We start from the raw sequence: 19,334 nt of genomic DNA, 5'->3' as shown, positions 1-19,334 counted from the left end.
CTTTTTGTTTTGTTTTTCTTTTTTCATTTTGTTCTGAAGACTATTTTTCACGTTTTGTGAAGATTATTTTCCTTTGTGGAATTTATTTTCCTTTCTGGAAATTATTTCACATTGTGAAAATTTATTTCACTTGCTCGGTAATTTTATTTCACGTGGTGAAGTAGTAAAAAATTGGTGTTAAAATTAAAAGTGCAGTGGAGAGAATAAAATTCGACGCACCATTGCATCGATTATCGAAATAACAAATACACCAATTAACTTCGTCGTAATAATCTCTTTTTACATCTTGCTCGGCAATACTGTTATTAACATAGTGGGCAAGTTTCATGTCCTTTGCTGCTGGACGACAACCCTCGTAATGATCGGCGGGAATATCAGTTCTTATTCCACGGAATGAACTCAAACAATCGCGAGTTATTGCCACTTCGGCTGGAAGAAAATTAATATTAATTAATCCTCTAAATTATTAAATAATAAATCCAAAAATTTATTCTTTTATAAAAAATATTAATTAATAGAATAATAAAATTAAATTAATAGAAATTCATATATTTTTTTAGGAAATATTCAAAAAATTTACTAATTAAAAAATTCTTTGTTCATTTTAATATAAAAAATATATTTTTTTATACTTTTTTCACATTTATTTTTATTAACTTTTTTGCTGTTATTTTTATAATTATTTATTAAATTTTTCTCTATTCATTGTACTATTTTGTATTTTTTTTTGTAAATTATTTATTATATTTTTTTCTATTCATTGTAATATTTTGTATTTTCTTTTGTAAATTATTTATTAAATTTATTCCTAAAAAATTCTTTTCTTTTGTAAATTTATCGAATAGTTTTTTTTAAATAATGATTTCATTATCATTAGGATCATTGGGGGAAAAATTAAGGAAATAAAAGAAAACAAATTACCTTCTTTTCTTTCTATAATTTTAACACATTTATCATCAGGTTCTGGACACTCTTTTGCCCAATGGAACCATTTTAAATCTTCTCCACAACCTCCACTATTACTGTGACATCTGTAGCAATAAAGTCCACAATTTCCTGCAATAAATAGACGAAATTTATTATTAAAATAAATGAATATATATATTTTTTAAAATTATTTTTTCATTTTACTAACAAATTCCAAACCAAAAAAAAGAGAACTAAAATTTCAGAATTTTCATTAAAATTAAAATAAATACAATTAAATTTTTATTTGGAATAATAATAAAAAATCCCCGTAAAAAAACATTGGATTTTTTTTCTTATTAATTAAGAAAATAATAAAATTAAATTTTGGATTAAAAATAAATTTTGACATTGGATAGAATAAAATAAAGAATAATAACAATAAACCGCAAATTTAATAAATACAATGAAAAATTAAAAAACGAAAAAATTAAGAATAGAAGAAAAATTAAAAAATGAAATAAGAAAAAATTAAGGAAACAAGAAAAATAAAAGAATTCAAAAAAACATTGAGAAAAATAATAAAAATAAGTAAAAATATTAAAATTAAATAAATTTCAATGAAATAAATAATTTCTGGTAAATATTTTTGTTTTTAAAATGCACATCAAATTATGTAAATACACGTTTCCAAAGGGAAAAAAATTTTCCCAATTAAAAAATCAAGTGTATTTGAAATATTTAAAAACTATTTTTCTTGAAATTATCAGAAAAAATACGCGAATTAATTAAAATTTAATTAATTTAAAATTTAAATGTTATCAGTAAATTAATATTAAATAAAATTAAACACAAAAGCCACGCCCTGGAAATGTTTGTGGTTATGAATCAAAAGAAATGTTATAAAATGTCAAAATTAATTACCTTGTTCTATTAGAAAAATTAATAGAATAAAAATACTGAAAGTTTTCGTCAACATTTTCAACTGTATAGAAATTTACTAGTTATTTTAAAGTACTTTTTCTATTATTAATACTGTGATAAATTTATTTGTTTACTATTTTTCGTAAATACACATTAAAACTTGACCACGAATTAACAATATTGTGAAGATTTGTGACAATACCAGTGCTGCCAGGTACCCTCACCAAACGCAACTGCGCTTGCGCGACAAAAATGCTTCTATTTGTAGAATAAAACTTGTCCATCTAAAGTACTTTATATGTTTAAATATAAAACGTTTTAAAAATGCGCGGTTCATTTCGCCAATAAGATCATTTTTGTAGTGCAAGCTAAGTTGATTTGGTAAGGGTACTTCTGATTAGAAGGTAATTTTGTAAAAGGAGAAATTGAAATTGTTAAAAAAAAAGTTTAAAATTAAAGTGAAATGTTGAATCAAGTTAAAATGTTTTGAAAAAATTAAAATTTTAAAAATTACACCGTTAAACTGAAACTAAATTATAAGTAAAAAAGAGAAAAATGATTTAAATTTAAAGAAATAAATGTCTTTTACAAAATTACCTCCCCTCCTATTATTGATTATTTTAATTTATAAAAAAAAACACAAATGTGCTTTTGTTTTTATAAAAAATTTGAAAAATTCAAACAATAATCAATAAAAGAAGTAGCATGTTTTTTAATTTCTTAAAAAACCTGGTATGCCTTTTTACAGGCTGGTTCGGATCTCAAGAGATCCCCGGTATGTACAATGGCAAAAAGCCATCACCACCAGGACCGAATAATGTTTTGTTAAATTATTTCCGCAATTAAGCAGTATATTGTCCATCGTAGAAATTTGTATTTCCGGTTGTCGAGGTTCCTCCTTTTCATTGTCCTTTAAGAGATTTACTTAGTGCTGAAAAAGAGAAAATAATTACAAATTAATTAAATTTTTTAATATTTTTCATAAAAAAAACTATTTTTTAACTATAAATTTTAAAAACTTACATTTAAAAATGAATGTTGAAAGTGATGGGAAAAATTATTTCTGCAATTCTGCAGCCTCATGTTCAATGTCATCATTTTTTATCCGAAATAGATGGTGATTTTTTATGGAATCCTTTGGTATGATTTTCTCTTGAACAAGTGCAAGATTAAGAATATTACGCCCTGCATTTACGTCTCTTTCCCACGTTGTTTTGCATTTCGCACAATAAGTGTATCGATGGGGACTCTTGGATATTTTAAGTGGTCTCACACAGCGACTACACATTTTTGTTGTATTAAACTCATTTACTTTCACGACTTGCAATTTATCCTTTCCTAATTCTTCTGATCTTTGAAAAAGAGTTTGTTGAATACGTTTCAAAGGAGCTTTAGTGTATCCCTTGATAAAATTAGGTATTTCAGCTCCACCAATAGCAACGAAACAGGGTTTCTTCTTTGTATCACCTACTATCCAATTCACAAGTTGATCAACTTGTCGCTTTTGTGCTGAATATCGATCAATTCGTAAACGCGTTACGGATCTTTTTTGATGAAGTGATTGGAAATTTTGTAAAAGATGTATTCTATATTTTGTTATGCGATGGCGATCTCGAGGATTAGTCATGCAAAAATTTTCCATCAATGGATCCTCAGCAAGTTGCTTGTAATATTTTTGCATGTCTATACCTTTTTTCTTCATTAATTCTCTTCTTCTGTAGTCGCCCATCTGCCATCTCATCATCCAACTACCAATGTAAATAGCTGAATCCTTTTTTACATTAGTGGTTGGATTAGGATCGTTTTCCCTACTGACGCCAGCCAGAGTCGCCCTCGCACCAGGATCAAAACCACAAAATTTTTTGTAACTTCCAACTTTCTTCTTTGATTGCACAACATCATGTTTTGTGGGTAAATCAAAAATTACTGACACGTCCACACCATTTGTCGTTATTGTACCAGAAAATTTACCACCATTCTTTAATTTTTTTCGACCTCTTTGGATTGATTTAAAGTTGAACATTGAATTCCACCTTTCTTCATTGTTCATTTCTCTTAAGCGCTTCATTTCATCGTCCATCTTATCAACTGCTCTTTGAAGATGATCCTTATTCGTTCCTGATTTTCTTTTCTTTTTTTGTAAAATTGCCTTTTTTTCTTTAATTTCTTGAATAACAGTTGCCGTTTGCAATTCTTTTAAAGCAGTATTTGTATAAACCACATGCTTCACGCCTAATGAAATTTGTGGAATTAACGTGAAATTCTTCTTCTTTTTATCATGAAATTCTTGTTGAATCATAATGAAAAATGGCAAAAATTTATGCCATTCTTCATCTTTTGTCAATTTTGTAAAGTCCAATTTTCTTCTATCATTATCACCCTTTTTCAGTAGTAAATCAGTAGGGAATCCTTTCACTTTACATTTATTTTCTTGCAGCAGGAGATTTAAAGCAGCAACAGATTGTTTATAAAATGAAGGCCTTCTTTTTCGAAATTTCTTTTTTTCCTTATTCTTCTCTTTTTCTTTTTCCTCATTCTTCTCTTTTTCTTCTTCTTTTTCCTTTTTCGATTTTTTTCTTCGCCTTCTTGGCCTTTTTTTATAATAGACTTTATCGCAATGTTTGAGATATTTTTCCTGTCGAACATATCTTTCATCGCAGTAGTCTGATGTTTTTTTTTCTCGCATTTCATCTGGAAATTGTTTTCGAGATTTTTGAAATTCTTTTCTTTGTTCATTTTTAATGCTATTTTTAAAACTCCTAATTTTTATTTTTTCATCATTATCATTTTCGATATGGTAAACTGAACAAATTTCTTGAATTTCATCTACTTCCATATGATTTTTTTCTTCGTCTTCAATTTCCATTAATAGCTGCAAATATCTTCTTAATCGTGATGCTGCATGCGTCGTGAAATTTGTTTTAAAGTTTCGATTCAACACTAAAGCTGCCTCCTGAATTATTGCCGTTCTATGTTCTCCGTCATAAAGTGGAATGTCATTCCTTAATTCTTTATATTCGTTGACCATTGTATTTATTTTCGCATCCTGTTCAGTTACTTTACGTTGAGCATTTACTTTCTGCTTTAATGATATTAAAAATGACAGAAAGTCGGGACCATTGTTGGTCCATTTCTCCAACAATGATGGGCAATTTTCAACATTTTCAACATTCGTTTCTTCATATAGGCCGAATAATGCCATTGTTGTTGCCTCATACATCATTGATGAAACAACCTTTGCATCTTCTTCAATTCGATTTTTAATGTTTGCTGATTTACATAATTTTCCCAAACAAACTTTTACCGTATGCTTTTCTGTTCCCATTAATTCCAATCTTCTTCTCACTTTATGATGCAACGGTTTATCAATATTTTCATTATCCAAAGTAATTGACGTTCTTTTTCTGTTTGAAGAAACACCAATTGTAGATTTCTCGACACTGTATTTCTTTCGTTTTGAAGAGGGGCCAGCACCACTTTCAATTGATGAGTCAACACCTATAATTGGAAGAAATGAAAATTTTATTAATTTTATATTGAGAGAGATTAAGAAAATATAAAAGAAGAAAAAAGAATATAAAATTTTACCATCTCTTTTTGAAGTTGATGCTGAATGGGAAAATTTAGCTTCTTGCTTTTTCGATTTCTCTACTTTTGAAGAAGTGATTTTTAAATCAGGTCCAGTTGATGACGATAATGATAATGATGTTTCTGTTGGTACACGGTAAACTGAACACGGTGACAGCTTTTCAGGAGAATCACTTGGTGCTGAAAAAGAAAAAAAGGAATTAAATAAATTAAAATTTTTAAATTGTTATTTTAATAAAATATTTTTAAAATGTACCCAGGTGAAAATGATTCATCGTACGAATCATTTTTTCCTTGGTTAATTATTAAAAACTTACATTTCAAACTTAATCTTTGACTATGAAATGAAATTTTTCTTTCCGGTCCTTTACTCGAAGACAAAATTTGCTTTTCAGTCTTTTCAATTAAACTGGTAGACATTTCTTCGCGAGATCTAGTTGGTGCTGAAAATTAAAAAGAAACAAAAGAATTAAAATTAAAAAATTCCTCAATTTAAATCAAATACTTGAAGAAAATAATTTTAAAAAACTTACATTTTAATCTGAATATTCCACTCGAGCGAAAAGTTTTCTTCTCTGCTTTTCGAGGTTCAGCCTGCACAGTCTTTGGAGTTGATGACGATGAAGAAAATGTCAAATTTTCGTCAGATTTTTGTGACTGTGAGTTACCGTAGAAGAATCTGGTAGAATGTCCTTCACGAGATTCATTTGTTGCTGAAAAAATAGAGAATAAACAAATAAATTACAATTGTTAACTTTACATATAAATAAAAATATTTTTAAAATACATCTGTTAAACACTAACATTTTAAACTCAATCTTTCACTGGAAGTAAAAGATTGTTTCTCCGGAATTCCAGCTTTCACATTTTCAGTCTTTTCAATTAAACTGGTAGACATTTCTTCGCGAGATCTAGTTGGTGCTGAAAATTAAAAAGAAACAAAAGAATTAAAATTAAAAAATTCCTCAATTTAAATCAAATACTTGAAGAAAATAATTTTAAAAAACTTACATTTTAATCTGAATATTCCACTCGAGCGAAAAGTTTTCTTCTCTGCTTTTCGAGGTTCAGCCTGCACAGTCTTTGGAGTTGATGACGATGAAGAAAATGTCAAATTTTCGTCAGATTTTTGTGACTGTGAGTTACCGTAGAAGAATCTGGTAGAATGTCCTTCACGAGATTCATTTGTTGCTGAAAAAATAGAGAATAAACAAATAAATTACAATTGTTAACTTTACATATAAATAAAAATATTTTTAAAATACATCTGTTAAACACTAACATTTTAAACTCAATCTTTCACTGGAAGTAAAAGATTGTTTCTCCGGAATTCCAGCTTTCACATTTTCAGTCTTTCCAATTGAACTGGTAGACATTTCTTCGCGAGATCTAGTTGGTGCTGAAAATTAAAAAGAAACAAAAGAATTAAAATTAAAAAATTCCTCAATTTAAATCAAATACTTGAAGAAAATAATTTTAAAAAACTTACATTTTAATCTGAATATTCCACTCGAGCGAAAAGTTTTCTTCTCTGCTTTTCGAGGTTCAGCCTGCTCAGTCATTGAAGTTGTTGGTGATTGAGAAACTGTCAAATTTTCGTCAGATTTTTTTGTCTGTGAGTTTCCGTAGAAGAATCTGGTTGAATGTCCTTCACGAGATTCATTTGTTGCTGAAAAAATAGAGAATAAACAAATAAATTACAATTGTTAACTTTACATGTAAATACAAATATTTTTAAAATACATCTGTTAAACACTAACATTTTAAACTCAATCTTTCACTGGAAGTAAAAGATTGTTTCTCCGGAATTCCAGCTTTCACATTTTCAGTCTTTCCAATTGAACTGGTAGACATTTCTTCGCGAGATCTAGTTGGTGCTGAAAATTAAAAAGAAACAAAAGAATTAAAATTTAAAAATTCCTCAATTTAAATCAAATACTTGAAGAAAATAATTTTAAAAAACTTACATTTTAATCTGAATATTCCACTCGAGCGAAAAGTTTTCTTTTCTGCTTTTCGAGGTTCAGCCTGCTCAGTCATTGAAGTTGTTGGTGATTGAGAAACTGTCAAATTTTCGTCAGATTTTTTTGTCTGTGAGTTTCCGTAGAAGAATCTGGTTGAATGTCCTTCACGAGATTCATTTGTTGCTGAAAAAATAGAGAATAAACAAATAAATTACAATTGTTAACTTTACATGTAAATACAAATATTTTTAAAATACATCTGTTAAACACTAACATTTTAAACTCAATCTTTCACTGGAAGTAAAAGATTGTTTCTCCGGAATTCCAGCTTTCACATTTTCAGTCTTTCCAATTGAACTGGTAGACATTTCTTCGCGAGATCTAGTTGGTGCTGAAAATTAAAAAGAAACAAAAGAATTAAAATTAAAAAATTCCTCAATTTAAATCAAATACTTGAAGAAAATAATTTTAAAAAACTTACATTTTAATCTGAATATTCCACTCGAGCGAAAAGTTTTCTTCTCTGCTTTTCGATGTTCTGCCTCTTCTGTCTTTGGAGTTGATGACGATGAAGAAAATGTCAAATTTTCGTCAGATTTTTGTGTCTGTAAGTTACCGTAGAAAAATCTGGTAGAATGTCCTTCACGAGATTCATTTGTTGCTGAAAAAATAAAGAATAAACAAATAAATTACAATTATTAATTTTAAATGTAAATAAAATTTTTTCAAAAAACAACTTTTAAACACAAACATTTTAAACTCAATTGTTGTTTTCTCTTCATTATGTCAATACAGTAGATACTGGTACATGAATTTCTGTAAAAAAAAAATTTGTTAAAAAGACAAAATAATAAGGGTGCAATCTAATAGCATCGTTTTGCGTTGGGTTTTGTAATTAGGCTATTTGGGTATTTTTTTAAAATTTTAGCAACTACAAGCTACTACTTGTGTTAATATATATATATATATATATATATATTTTAGAATTTCCATTACATTAAATTCACAAATTATTAGAGATCAAGCAACTATTTACAAAAATGATAATAAAATTCTTTAAAACGAAATTCAATTAGTAGTTTAAAAAAAATCTTTGAAATTCAATTATATTGTCTTGAAATTAGAAAATAATCAATTATTTGAGAAAATCATTTTCAAAAAGATGAATTATTTAACAAAATTTTCATTAAAATAATTATAGTTTTGATAGAAATTTGAAAAAAGTCTGCATAATATAATGTAGAGAATAAATAATTTATAAAGTTTCTAAAATTAATTCTTTTAATAGTCAAGTTACAAAAAGCAAAGCAAATAACGATGCCATGGGACTGCACTCGGGGACTTATTTTATCAACGATTATTTAAAAAACTGTCGAATAAAAAAAACGTCCGTTTTGCCTTAATAAGGCTTTGCCGTAATACAGCTTTACGTCCGTCTGCCTTAAAAAGGCTTTGCTGTAATACAGCTTTACGTCCGTCTGCCTTAATAAGGCTTTGCTGTAATACAGCTTTACGTCCGTCTGCCTTAAAAAGGCTTTGCTGTAATACAGCTTTACGTCCGTTTTGCCTTAATAAGGCTTTGCTGTAATACAGCTTTACGTCCGTCTGCCTTAAAAAGGCTTTGCTGTAATACAGCTTTACGTCCGTCTGCCTTAAAAAGGCTTTGCTGTAATACAGCTTTACGTCCGTTTGCCTTAATAAGGCTTTGCCGTAATACAGCTTTACGTCCGTTTGCCTTAATAAGGCTTTGCTGTAATACAGCTTTACACCCGTCTGCCTTAATAAGGCTTTGCTGTAATACAGCTTTACGCCCGTCTGCCTTAAAAAGGCTTTGCTGTAATACAGCTTTACGTCCGTCTGCCTTAAAAAGGCTTTGCTGTAATACAGCTTTACACCCGTCTGCCTTAATAAGGCTTTGCTGTAATACAGCTTTACGCCCGTCTGCCTTAAAAAGGCTTTGCTGTAATACAGCTTTACGTCCGTCTGCCTTAAAAAGGCTTTGCTGTAATACAGCTTTACGTCCGTCTGCCTTAAAAAGGCTTTGCTGTAATACAGCTTTACGTCCGTTTGCCTTAATAAGGCTTTGCTGTAATACAGCTTTACGTCCGTTTGCCTTAATAAGGCTTTGCTGTAATACAGCTTTACGTCCGTTTGCCTTAATAAGGCTTTGCTGTAATACAGCTTAAGTTCGTCTGCCTTAACAAGGCTTTGCTGTAATACAGCTTAAGTTCGTCTGCCTTAACAAGGCTTTGGTACTATTGCTTACCTGTAACACAGTTGAGCATGAAGTGCCAGTCTCGTCTCGGGCGCCTGCTTATATACCCGTGTCCCCACCACTTCGAGCGTCCCCACCAGTGCGCGCTTGTACTACTAGCGCCGTGGTGATGTACAAACTATTTCAAGCATATTTTCGGTAACTCGTACCACGAGTCGATAATGCAGAAAGTGAAATTACCTATAGTTGTGTCAAATTTCAAAATAAAGAATTTGTTGGTAAAGCAGTTTTGTTTTGTTTACGATAATCTGTGCAGAATGGAATATACAAACGTGTTGTATAATTAATTAAGATAAGTATTGTTTTTTAATGAATAAATAAGTAAATAAATAGTTTAATTATTTTAATGCGAATTAATTTTTTTTTCAGGTTTAAATTATAGGTGCAAAATATGACAGTAAGAAGAAGAAGAAAATTAAATTGTGCATTGAGGTTAGTTTTAGTTTTACTTTTAATATTATAAATATATATAATAACATATAGTAAATAACAAATAATTAATTTATTAATTATAAATAACAATATTAAAAAAAAAATTTATTGAAATTTATGTTTATCTATATAAATCTTGATAATCACACAAATTTATATTAAAGGTATATTGAAATTGTTTTTATTTTTTAGGTTAAAAATTCCAACCATACGTCAAGTCATAATAAATTTGACACATACCATAAGGGAACGAGCGACACCAGTTCGGAAAATTAATTAGGATAAATATTGTTTTGGAATTTTATTTTGAGGTTAGTTTTAATGTTTAATTATTGTTTATAGTAATAAATAGGTATATTTTTTTCTCTTATTTTTAACTCTATATGTAGGCTTCTCATGGAAACATTGTTTTATTGAAAATTTTTTTTTAAATTTAAAATTAATCTTAGAAGAATAGAAAATGTTGACAAAGAAATTACGAGTAAGAAAAAATTTTTCTTTACTCTAAGAAAACATACTTAATATAATTTTTAGTTTCTCTATTTTGATTAATTGTTATTTATTTTGTTTATAGGTTCAAGTATTTAACGATGGGAATTTGTAACTGACAAGAGTGCGCAATTAATCAATGTCGGAATATTGAGAAATAAAGATGTCTCCAAATTTACGTTCTCACATTAATTTACATAGTGAATGAAAAATTAGTACTCCAATTACAGATTTATTGATAATTTTTATTTATTCTAATTTATTATTACATTTAATAAATTATTTTAATTGTTTTCTAGGAAAAGAATTGGATAATAATTTTTGTCTCATTGAATCGTGGGGGAAAAGAAATGAGAAGTTGGATTCTTCTTTTGTTTCTTTTATTCGTAGAAAAATATGATTAAAAGTCAATTTTTTCAAACCGTGTGATAAGGATGTGGTGGAGAAAAGGATTTCTTTTATATACTTTGAAGAGTAAAACGGCTTGCTGAAAGAGAAACGTGCGCAGTTAATATTAATTCTTCGTAATGGAAAACAAGCAATAAACATGCAATAAAATTAAAAATTCATTTTCATTTTGAATATTTTTTTATTTTTTTTCTTTATCTCTCTGGTGTTTTTAGTTCAAGTTACCTTCTTTTTTTTTTTTTTGTCTTTCGAATGCATTTCGAATTTTTCATATTAAGTTAATTTTATTTTTCAATTACTTAAAGAACATTTTGTGCGTGATTATTTTTTGAGAATAAAAATTGTTTATGTTTCGTGTTTAGAAGAATATAAACATTTTGTTTATTATTCAATTATACAAATCACATATAAAGCTTCTTTTATTAATTTTTTTCTCGATTTTCTCATATATCAACGTTAAAAATCGCTCAAATCGGCTTCATTACTAGAATCCAGTGGTGGAATTGGCGGTGGTACATTTTCAAATTCCGGAGCAATCTACAATATAGAAATCTGATAGAAATGTATTAGAATACAATGAAAATGAAAAAAATTATTTAACAAATAATTACCTGAATAAAATTATTCAAATTCGTCTCGGAATTTAATTTGAAATCGTTTTTCGTGTCTTCGTTGTCTTCTTTTAAAGATGATGATGATGATGATAATCTCTCTGTTTCCTGTAATTGACTATTTTTCTCATGCATTTTCTTTTTATCACTCGATTCTTCCTCACATTCATCGCTATTCAGTACTTTTAAAGTTATGTCCTGTTTTTAAAAAATTATAAATTTTATTAAAATTATTATTAATTAAATAATAATTAATAATAATATTAATAAATTAATTCTTTACTTTTTCTTTCTAAACTTTTTTATAATTTTTCTTTTCAAATATTTTCAATTTTAAAATTAATGCATTGAAAATCATCGAATTGTTGCAAAGAATTTTATCAAAAAATTTGATAATTAAAAATTATTTCAAAGAATTTTATTATTCAGAAAAATAACTGAATTCTCGCAGTGAATTTTATTATTTAGAAAAATAACTAAATTTTCGCAGAGAATTTTATTAAAATTTAAAAAAAACTAATTGAATTCTTTTGAAGAATTTCTTTGAATTTTTTTTAAACTAATGAAGCTTTTTTAATAATTTTAATTGAAAATTAAAAATTAATTTAATTAATTAAAATAGCAATTGGATTTTATGAAGAAGAATTTTATTAAAATTGTATTGAAAATAATTGGATTTCTGCAAAGAATTATACTATTTATAAAAATAATTGAAATGTTTCGAAGAATTTATTAAAATTTTAGAAAATAAATTAATTTTTTGTTAATATTTGAAAATTTAAATTTTTTCGAGGAATTCTATTAAAATTGTTTTGAAAAGAATTGAATTTCTGCAAAGAATTGTACTATTTATAAAAATATAATTGAAATGTTTCAAAGAATTTATTAAAATTTAAAGAAATGAATAAATTGTTATGAAGAATTTTATAGAAATATTTGAAAATAATGAAATTTTTTCGAGAAATTCAATTAAAGTTGTTTCAAAAATTATTAAATTTCTTTTAAGAATTTTATTATTTTTTTGAAAAGAATTGAATTCTTTCAATTTTTTTGACGAATATATTTAAAAATTGCCTTGAAAATAATTTAATTTCTATATCGAATTTTTTAAAAATATTTTGAGAATAATTGAATTATTTTTAGAGAATTTTAAATTCTTGTTGAAATTGAATTTTATGGAAATTTTATATTTTCTGAAATTGTAATATTTAATCGTTTTAATACAATATTAATAAAATTAATTTCATAAATGTATTCAATTTTTAAAAAGAATTTTATTATTATTTTAAAGAAAAATTCAATTATTTTCTAAAATTTTAATAAATCCTTTGAAACAAATTAATTATTTTTATAAATTGTAAAATCTTTGCAAAAATAATGAAATTTTTTTGAGAAATTCAATTAAAGTTGTTTCGAAAATAATTGAATATTCATCACAAGAATTTTATTATTTTTTCAAAATAATTGAATTCCTTCAATTTTTTTGACGAATATATTTATAAATTGCCTTGAAAGTGATTTAATTGTTATATAGAATTTTAATATTTATAAAATTAATTGAATTTTTTCTAAGGATTTATTAAAATTTTAGAAAAAAATTGAATTCTTTCGAAATGTGTTAAAATTTGTTTTAAAAATTGAATTCTTTCAAGGAATTCAATTAAAAATGTTTTGAAAATAATTGAATTTTTGTAAAGATTTTAATATTTAAAAAAATAATTGAATTGTTTAGAAAATGAAAATAATGGTAATTGAAAATTAATGGCAAATAAAAATAATGGTAATTGAAAATAATGTCAATTAAAAAGTCAAATGAAAAAAGTTAAATAAAAATAATGTCAATTGAAAATAATGTCAATTAAAAATAGTGGCAAATGAAAATAATGTCAATTGAAAATAATGGCAATGAAAATATTAATTTTCTATACGTATTTTGAATATTTCTTACCCTCAACGTGTTAGCAATCGTTTCTTTTATAAAACTAGTTGAATAATTGTCTTCTATGAATTTTGACAGTAATGTGTGGTACGTATTATTCATGATCAATTTCACTTCTTTATTTTTATCACTTTTCTGAAAAGAAAAACGTAATTGTAAATTAATAGTGTTTATTTTTATTTTCTTAAAATAAAATGAGAAAACTTACAGAAGTGGATTTCATTTGATTTGTACTTGCAGCAATTTCTAAAGATTTGCAATTAGATTGAAGTTGTAAAATTTCCCTCTCTAGATTGGAATTTCTCTTTTGAGAATCATTCAAATTTTCCCTGGCAGCTTCATGAAGTGTATTTAAATTATCGAACTCTTGTTTCTTCGTTGCTAGATTCGTTTCTAAACTTAATATTTTCTCCTTTAGTTCCAGATTCACTTGATCTAAACTCCTTTTTTCTTCTTTCAGTTTCGTTATTTCCTGGTTGGCATTATTTGATATTTCTGAAAATAATTTTACAATATTATTATTAATTCCTAGGTATTATTAATTATTATTAAAATTATTATTATTATTATTATTATTATTATTATTATTATTATTATTAGCACTATCCAATATTTTCCTAAATACCTCTTATCGTCTTCAGTTCCTCTTCTTTGGTTAAAATATTCTCTTGCAATTGATTCAATTGACTTTTATTACTTTCCTCAAGTTTACCAGAAGTAATAATTGAATTATTTTTCGTTTCTGGTGAATTCAATGAGAGAATCATTTTCAACGTGTTCTCCATTGTTTTATCATTGCTCGGTGACGAAGCGTTTTGAAGTTCCAAGACGTGAAACTAAAATCAACGAAGTTGAGAATTGGTATTGATTTACTAATTAATAAAATGGTATTTTTGAAAGTAAAATTACTTTATCCAATAATCGTTGAATATTGTCGGATATTTTTGACATTCCCATTCGAATCTCGGCATTTTGTGTTCTTGACTCAGTTAAAAATATATTTAAACTTGGATCTAATGTTCCAGGCATTGTTTGAGTGACGAATTGTTGTGCCATGGGAAGAAAAGTTTGACCGTCAACCGTCATATATTGTGACTAGAAATTATTGAAATTAATTCATTTTTGATAAAAAAAAATTCAAATTTTAATTTAATTTTCCATTTAATTTAATTTAATTTAATATTTTAATTTTTTTTCAATATTACCTGCACTTGAGTTGGTGACCATTGTGGAGTGTAAACGACTGGATACAATGACGATTGTACATTAGGAACCGATGAAGTCACTTTTGATTTAATAACTTTGTGAAGATTACCAGTTTCTGTAATTTCGTGACTAGATTGAAATTGCTTTTTCGATGGACTTGTCTCTGGCAATTCTCCCTAACAATAAATTTTTAATAAATTTTTTAGTTTAAAAATCACAATTAATATTTATTAATCATAATTACTGATATTTTTAATTTTAATTCACGTCTTTTGAAATTTAGTGTTTCTATTTTTTCTGTTTTGAGAAAATTCTTCTCATCTCACCTTTCTGTGTCGTATTGTTCGTTCTTTTTTTATCTCATCCTAAAAATTGACAAAAATGATTTATTTTTAAATTTAATTTACATTTAGAAATTTTGAAAAAAGTAATTTGAAAAAAAGCTGTGATTTTAATAATTAAATTTAATGAAAATATATAAACCTGAGTGTCATCTGAATCGGTAGTCGTCGATATGGAAGTTTTTGGAAGAATAGATTGTCCCATTTTTGCCATTCTCGATATTATCGAAGCCTTACTTGACGAAATTTAACTTTCTGCTTCGGGAATTTTCATTTCCTTTGCCCTCTGAATATTTATTATTTCTATTTCGAGAACGATGTCTCTTTCCTTGGGAAATCCAGGACCGAGACTAATCTAAAAATTATAATGGAAAAAATGTAATTATGGGAAGACGGGGTTGCCATAAAAATTTAATTTTCATTTTCCCTGACCCTAAAGAATATTCTGATTCACTCTAAAAATTATTAGAATTGAATTACTGCAAAGAATTTTCAAAAAATTCATGCAAATTCTATTTTTTATAATTGAATTCTTGTGAAAGTTTCATTATTTTAGAAAATTTCATTAAAATAATTGATATACAAATTATTGAATTAAGAAAAATTTTTGAAAAGAATTGAAATTTTGCAATGAATTTTATTAAAATTTTTGAAAATAATTGAAATTTTGCAATTCCTGAAAATAATTGTATTTTTCTTTTTATTTATAAAGATAATTGGGAATGTTGACGAAAATCTTTATTTAGTTTTTTTTCTAAAATAATTGAATTTCTGCGAAGAATTTTTTTAATTTTGAAAATAATTGAATTCTTGAGTTGAATATTTTTATTTATGAAAATAATTGAAATTTACAATGAATTTTATAAAAATTCCTGAATATAATTGAATTTTGGTGAAGAATTTTTGCTATTTATAAAAATAATTAAAATGTTGACGAGAATTTTTTTTTGAAAATAATTTAATTTCTGTAAAGAATTTTAATATTCATTGAGATAGTTGAATTCTTTCGAAGAATTGTATATTAAAATTTTTAAAATTGAAACTAATTTCAAACAGAATTGAAATTAAAATTTGTCAAAAAAATATTTCATTAAAATGATTTATAAGTAATAATTTTATGGCAGTTTTTTTTAAATAGAATTAAGTTATTTAAAATAAATTATTGTCAGAAATAGAAGAAATTTATTTTTTCAGAAATTTAGAATTTTCTTATGAATTCTAAAAGTTGAATTTTTTTGACTTTTCCCTGACCTGTGCCAATCCTTGAAGAGTAAAAAAAAATTATAAAAATTTAATAATTACCTGCTTACTCGGCGGTAATATTAGCATTCGTCTCAAATTTTTCATCGTTCCCAACAATATTCTTTCCCAATTATCATCGGTGGAAATTTCCACTGTCATTGACAATTCCGCGGTTGAATTATTTTTTAATGGTTGAATTATTTCTGTGGTAATAATGTATTTTAGGGAAATTTCATCCCCCTCTTTTGCCTTCTCTCCCTTTTCGTTCACTGCATTTAAATCCTGATAAATTAAAGAATTATTCGTCTTTTCACGACGTGAAAGATATCGTGAGACGCCAATTTCTCTTGCAAACTCGATGCATTCTTTACTGGTTTCAAAAAGTATTGACCAATTTTCCTTTCGATTATCATAATATGTAGAATAATTATTTGCCTGCACAATGTAGGAGAAATCGGGATTTATCGAAACAATGGATATGTGCTCTTGTTTACTTTGATAGAGTATTAATTGATACGATTTTGTGGAAACATTTCCCACGTAGAGCGAGGCCAAGTTTTCCTATCGATGTATAATTTCCGTCCTGTCTATTCATAATAAATATTGATGAATTATTTAGAAATATTAACGTTTCACTTGCAGTTTTTCAAAAATTAGGTAAAATAAATAAAAATAAATAATAATATTAATAAATTATAATAATTATAAATAAAATTTCTATCGTACAGTAAAAAATTATTATATACTTACAATTTATAAGCGTGTACAGCTTTTGCAATAACAACTTCGGTTTTCGATTCTTGAGTAACATTTTTTTGTTTTGTTGGAAAAATTTGCGGCTGAGTATTTACATTATTTGTGTTCATACCAAATATTGAAGCCAATCTGGAACTAAGTACAATAATTTTTACGTTTTGCTTGTTTAAAAGGTTTAAAACGGTTAAAAACGTTTGTAAACTTTAAAAAATAATCTTATAGGTTATGTCAATTCAAATTTGTTTATTATCTTTCAAATAATAAAGCAAAAATCTAATTAAAAGTATTTAAATACAATAGGTACGTTAAATGATTTATTAAAATTATTAATAAAAATTACCTTCCGGAAGGTAAAAATCCATCATCATCTTCTTCGCGAAATATTTTATCAAGATCCGGTAATTGATTTTTGCCACTCATATTTATAAAATTGTTATAAAATATTTATATGTATACGATTTACACAAATTTACAGTGGAAATTAAATGTGAGACGAAAACGAAATAAAGTAAATTGTGTTTATCTCGTTTGACAGCTAACCTAAAAACTAAAACTTAACTCATTCTCTTTGTGTATATAAACAGTTTTCTTATTTACCGACAAGAGAAATTTTCTGCAATCATAATTTTTTTTAGGTTTTTTTATTTAAAAAGAATTAAGAAGAAATAAAAAGAAAATTGTGAAATTTTAACAGAAGCATAAAAGAGGTAAATTTTAACAACACAAAGAATTTAAATATTCGTTTTCTATATATTTTTTGCAGAATATTTATATACATATTTCACCAAAAATTAGTGATTATTAACAAATTTTCATTCTGCTTATTTAATTATTTTATCTGTAAATTAAGAATTATTTATTTAGCTGGATCAAATGTATAATGCTTGACACCGGCTTGTGGCCATTGTTTCTCCATCTGAAATCAACCGGTCCATGAATTGAAATTTTGTTGCAGTGGTGATCAACTTACAACGCCATCCGGTTTTGGAATACTCGAAATAACTGGAATAACTCGTCTGGTTTATCCGCGATTACTTCTCTTTTTAATATCTGCAAAAAAAATAAAGGAAAATGATAAAAACCAAACAAAAATTTTTGTTACGCTCCGAAGAAATTGATCGATCCAAGAAGCAAGAAATTTGTGATTAAGTTTTTCATTTTTTGAGTAAAAATATACAGAAAGTGAATTTATTGATTATTATAGATAGATAAAAATAATAGAAATTAATTATTATTATTATTATAAAGTCAAAAAAGAAATTAAAAATTTTGTTATATTAACTCACAGGAGGTTCCTTTTCTTCTTCCTTCTTCTTCTTCTCTTCTTCTTCCTTTAATTTTCTCTTTAAAACTTCGTCTAGTCTCTTTCTATTTGCATCTTCTTCGTTTTTCTTCTTCTTCTTCTCTTCTTCTTTATTCTTCAACTTTCTTTTAATAAGATTCATTATACGTTGTTGGCGATGATGCAACGCAATCAAATTTTTCAATGGGTGGTCGGTTATCAGACGGAGGTTTACTTTCGGACATGTATTGTAAGTATTGGAGATTTAAATAAATCAAACTTGTATTGTAAGTATTGGAGATTTAAATAAATCAAAGTTTTTCTCGTTTTTCTCGGAGCAAATTGACCTTTAAAATTTCGTCTATACAATTTTCAAATGGGATTATCGCCGTATGTTGTTTTATAGGCTAAAAAGAAAAATACGTTTTTGAACAAAAGTGAACAAAAGTCTAGAAAAAAGGGATAAATATTTCAATTTCTTTAAAATTAAGCCAACGAAAAAGTGTGAAAAGATTTACCTTCGCTTTCAATGTATTTTATACTCGTTTCCACTGGTATTTCTACAGTTCTATCAAGATTAATAAAACCTCAACTTTTTTCTTGTTTCTTAAGTTTGTCTTCGTTAATCAATTGTTCCTGACTGGAAATCTCAGATTTTTCTTGAACCTATTCGGCAGTTTGTAAAAGAACCGGAGCACGAGATAAATTTCTCAGAGACATAACCTAGAAATCAACATAGAATTTCCGAACTTTTAATTATAAATACAATATTTAATGAATAAATGCAATATTGAGTTTTTCTAAATACTCACAGGTTGAATACATCCATTTCGATATAATTTACTTACAAGTTGAATATTTCTCATGAAAAATGAAATTTTTTCTGAATTCTCTGCAAGAAATCCACTTAACAACTGTGAAGTTCGTTGCAGGAGCAGATGTATATCGCGACAAACTGAAATTGTCCGCAG

At 26.4% G+C, this 19,334-nt stretch overlaps 3 protein-coding genes, 1 long non-coding RNA gene and 1 pseudogene across 4 annotated transcripts; 1 reads left to right on the top strand and 4 right to left on the bottom strand.

The window, feature by feature from the left end:
• Positions 1–5: 5 nt before the first annotated feature.
• Positions 6–2,025, bottom strand: LOC122508574. Its single transcript, XM_043622002.1, has 3 exons — positions 1,831–2,025; positions 922–1,056; positions 6–429 (listed from the first exon to the last, which is right to left on the bottom strand). Exons 1-3 carry the CDS (start codon positions 1,883–1,885, stop codon positions 149–151), a joined length of 471 nt encoding a protein of 156 aa, XP_043477937.1. The 5' UTR covers positions 1,886–2,025; the 3' UTR covers positions 6–148.
• Positions 2,026–2,433: 408 nt separating this feature from the next.
• On the bottom strand, positions 2,434–8,167 carry LOC122508571. The gene is made up of 14 exons (XM_043622001.1): positions 8,134–8,167; positions 7,864–8,043; positions 7,657–7,773; positions 7,386–7,565; positions 7,179–7,295; positions 6,908–7,087; positions 6,701–6,817; positions 6,430–6,609; positions 6,223–6,339; positions 5,952–6,131; positions 5,736–5,861; positions 5,419–5,598; positions 2,854–5,328; positions 2,434–2,761 (listed from the first exon to the last, which is right to left on the bottom strand). Exons 1-13 carry the CDS (start codon positions 8,162–8,164, stop codon positions 2,888–2,890), a joined length of 4,146 nt encoding a protein of 1,381 aa, XP_043477936.1. The 5' UTR covers positions 8,165–8,167; the 3' UTR covers positions 2,434–2,761; positions 2,854–2,887.
• Positions 8,168–9,955: 1,788 nt separating this feature from the next.
• Positions 9,956–11,153, top strand: LOC122508573. Its single transcript, XR_006302250.1, has 3 exons — positions 9,956–10,089; positions 10,282–10,400; positions 10,664–11,153. It is a non-coding gene; the product is annotated as an uncharacterized LOC122508573 (long non-coding RNA).
• Positions 11,154–11,343: 190 nt separating this feature from the next.
• On the bottom strand, positions 11,344–17,660 carry LOC122508572 (annotated as a pseudogene).
• Positions 17,661–17,807: 147 nt separating this feature from the next.
• On the bottom strand, positions 17,808–19,334 carry LOC122508570 (UPF0329 protein ECU05_1680/ECU11_0050-like). Its single transcript, XM_043622000.1, has 4 exons — positions 19,176–19,334; positions 18,882–19,086; positions 18,368–18,770; positions 17,808–18,131 (listed from the first exon to the last, which is right to left on the bottom strand). Exons 3-4 carry the CDS (start codon positions 18,524–18,526, stop codon positions 18,048–18,050), a joined length of 243 nt encoding a protein of 80 aa, XP_043477935.1. The 5' UTR covers positions 18,527–18,770; positions 18,882–19,086; positions 19,176–19,334; the 3' UTR covers positions 17,808–18,047.

This window comes from Leptopilina heterotoma, unplaced genomic scaffold, assembly GCF_015476425.1.
Source record: "Leptopilina heterotoma isolate Lh14 unplaced genomic scaffold, ASM1547642v1 Lhet_55, whole genome shotgun sequence".
Taxonomy (NCBI): domain Eukaryota; kingdom Metazoa; phylum Arthropoda; class Insecta; order Hymenoptera; family Figitidae; genus Leptopilina; species Leptopilina heterotoma.
This window is presented reverse-complemented; position numbering and strand designations above follow the sequence as displayed.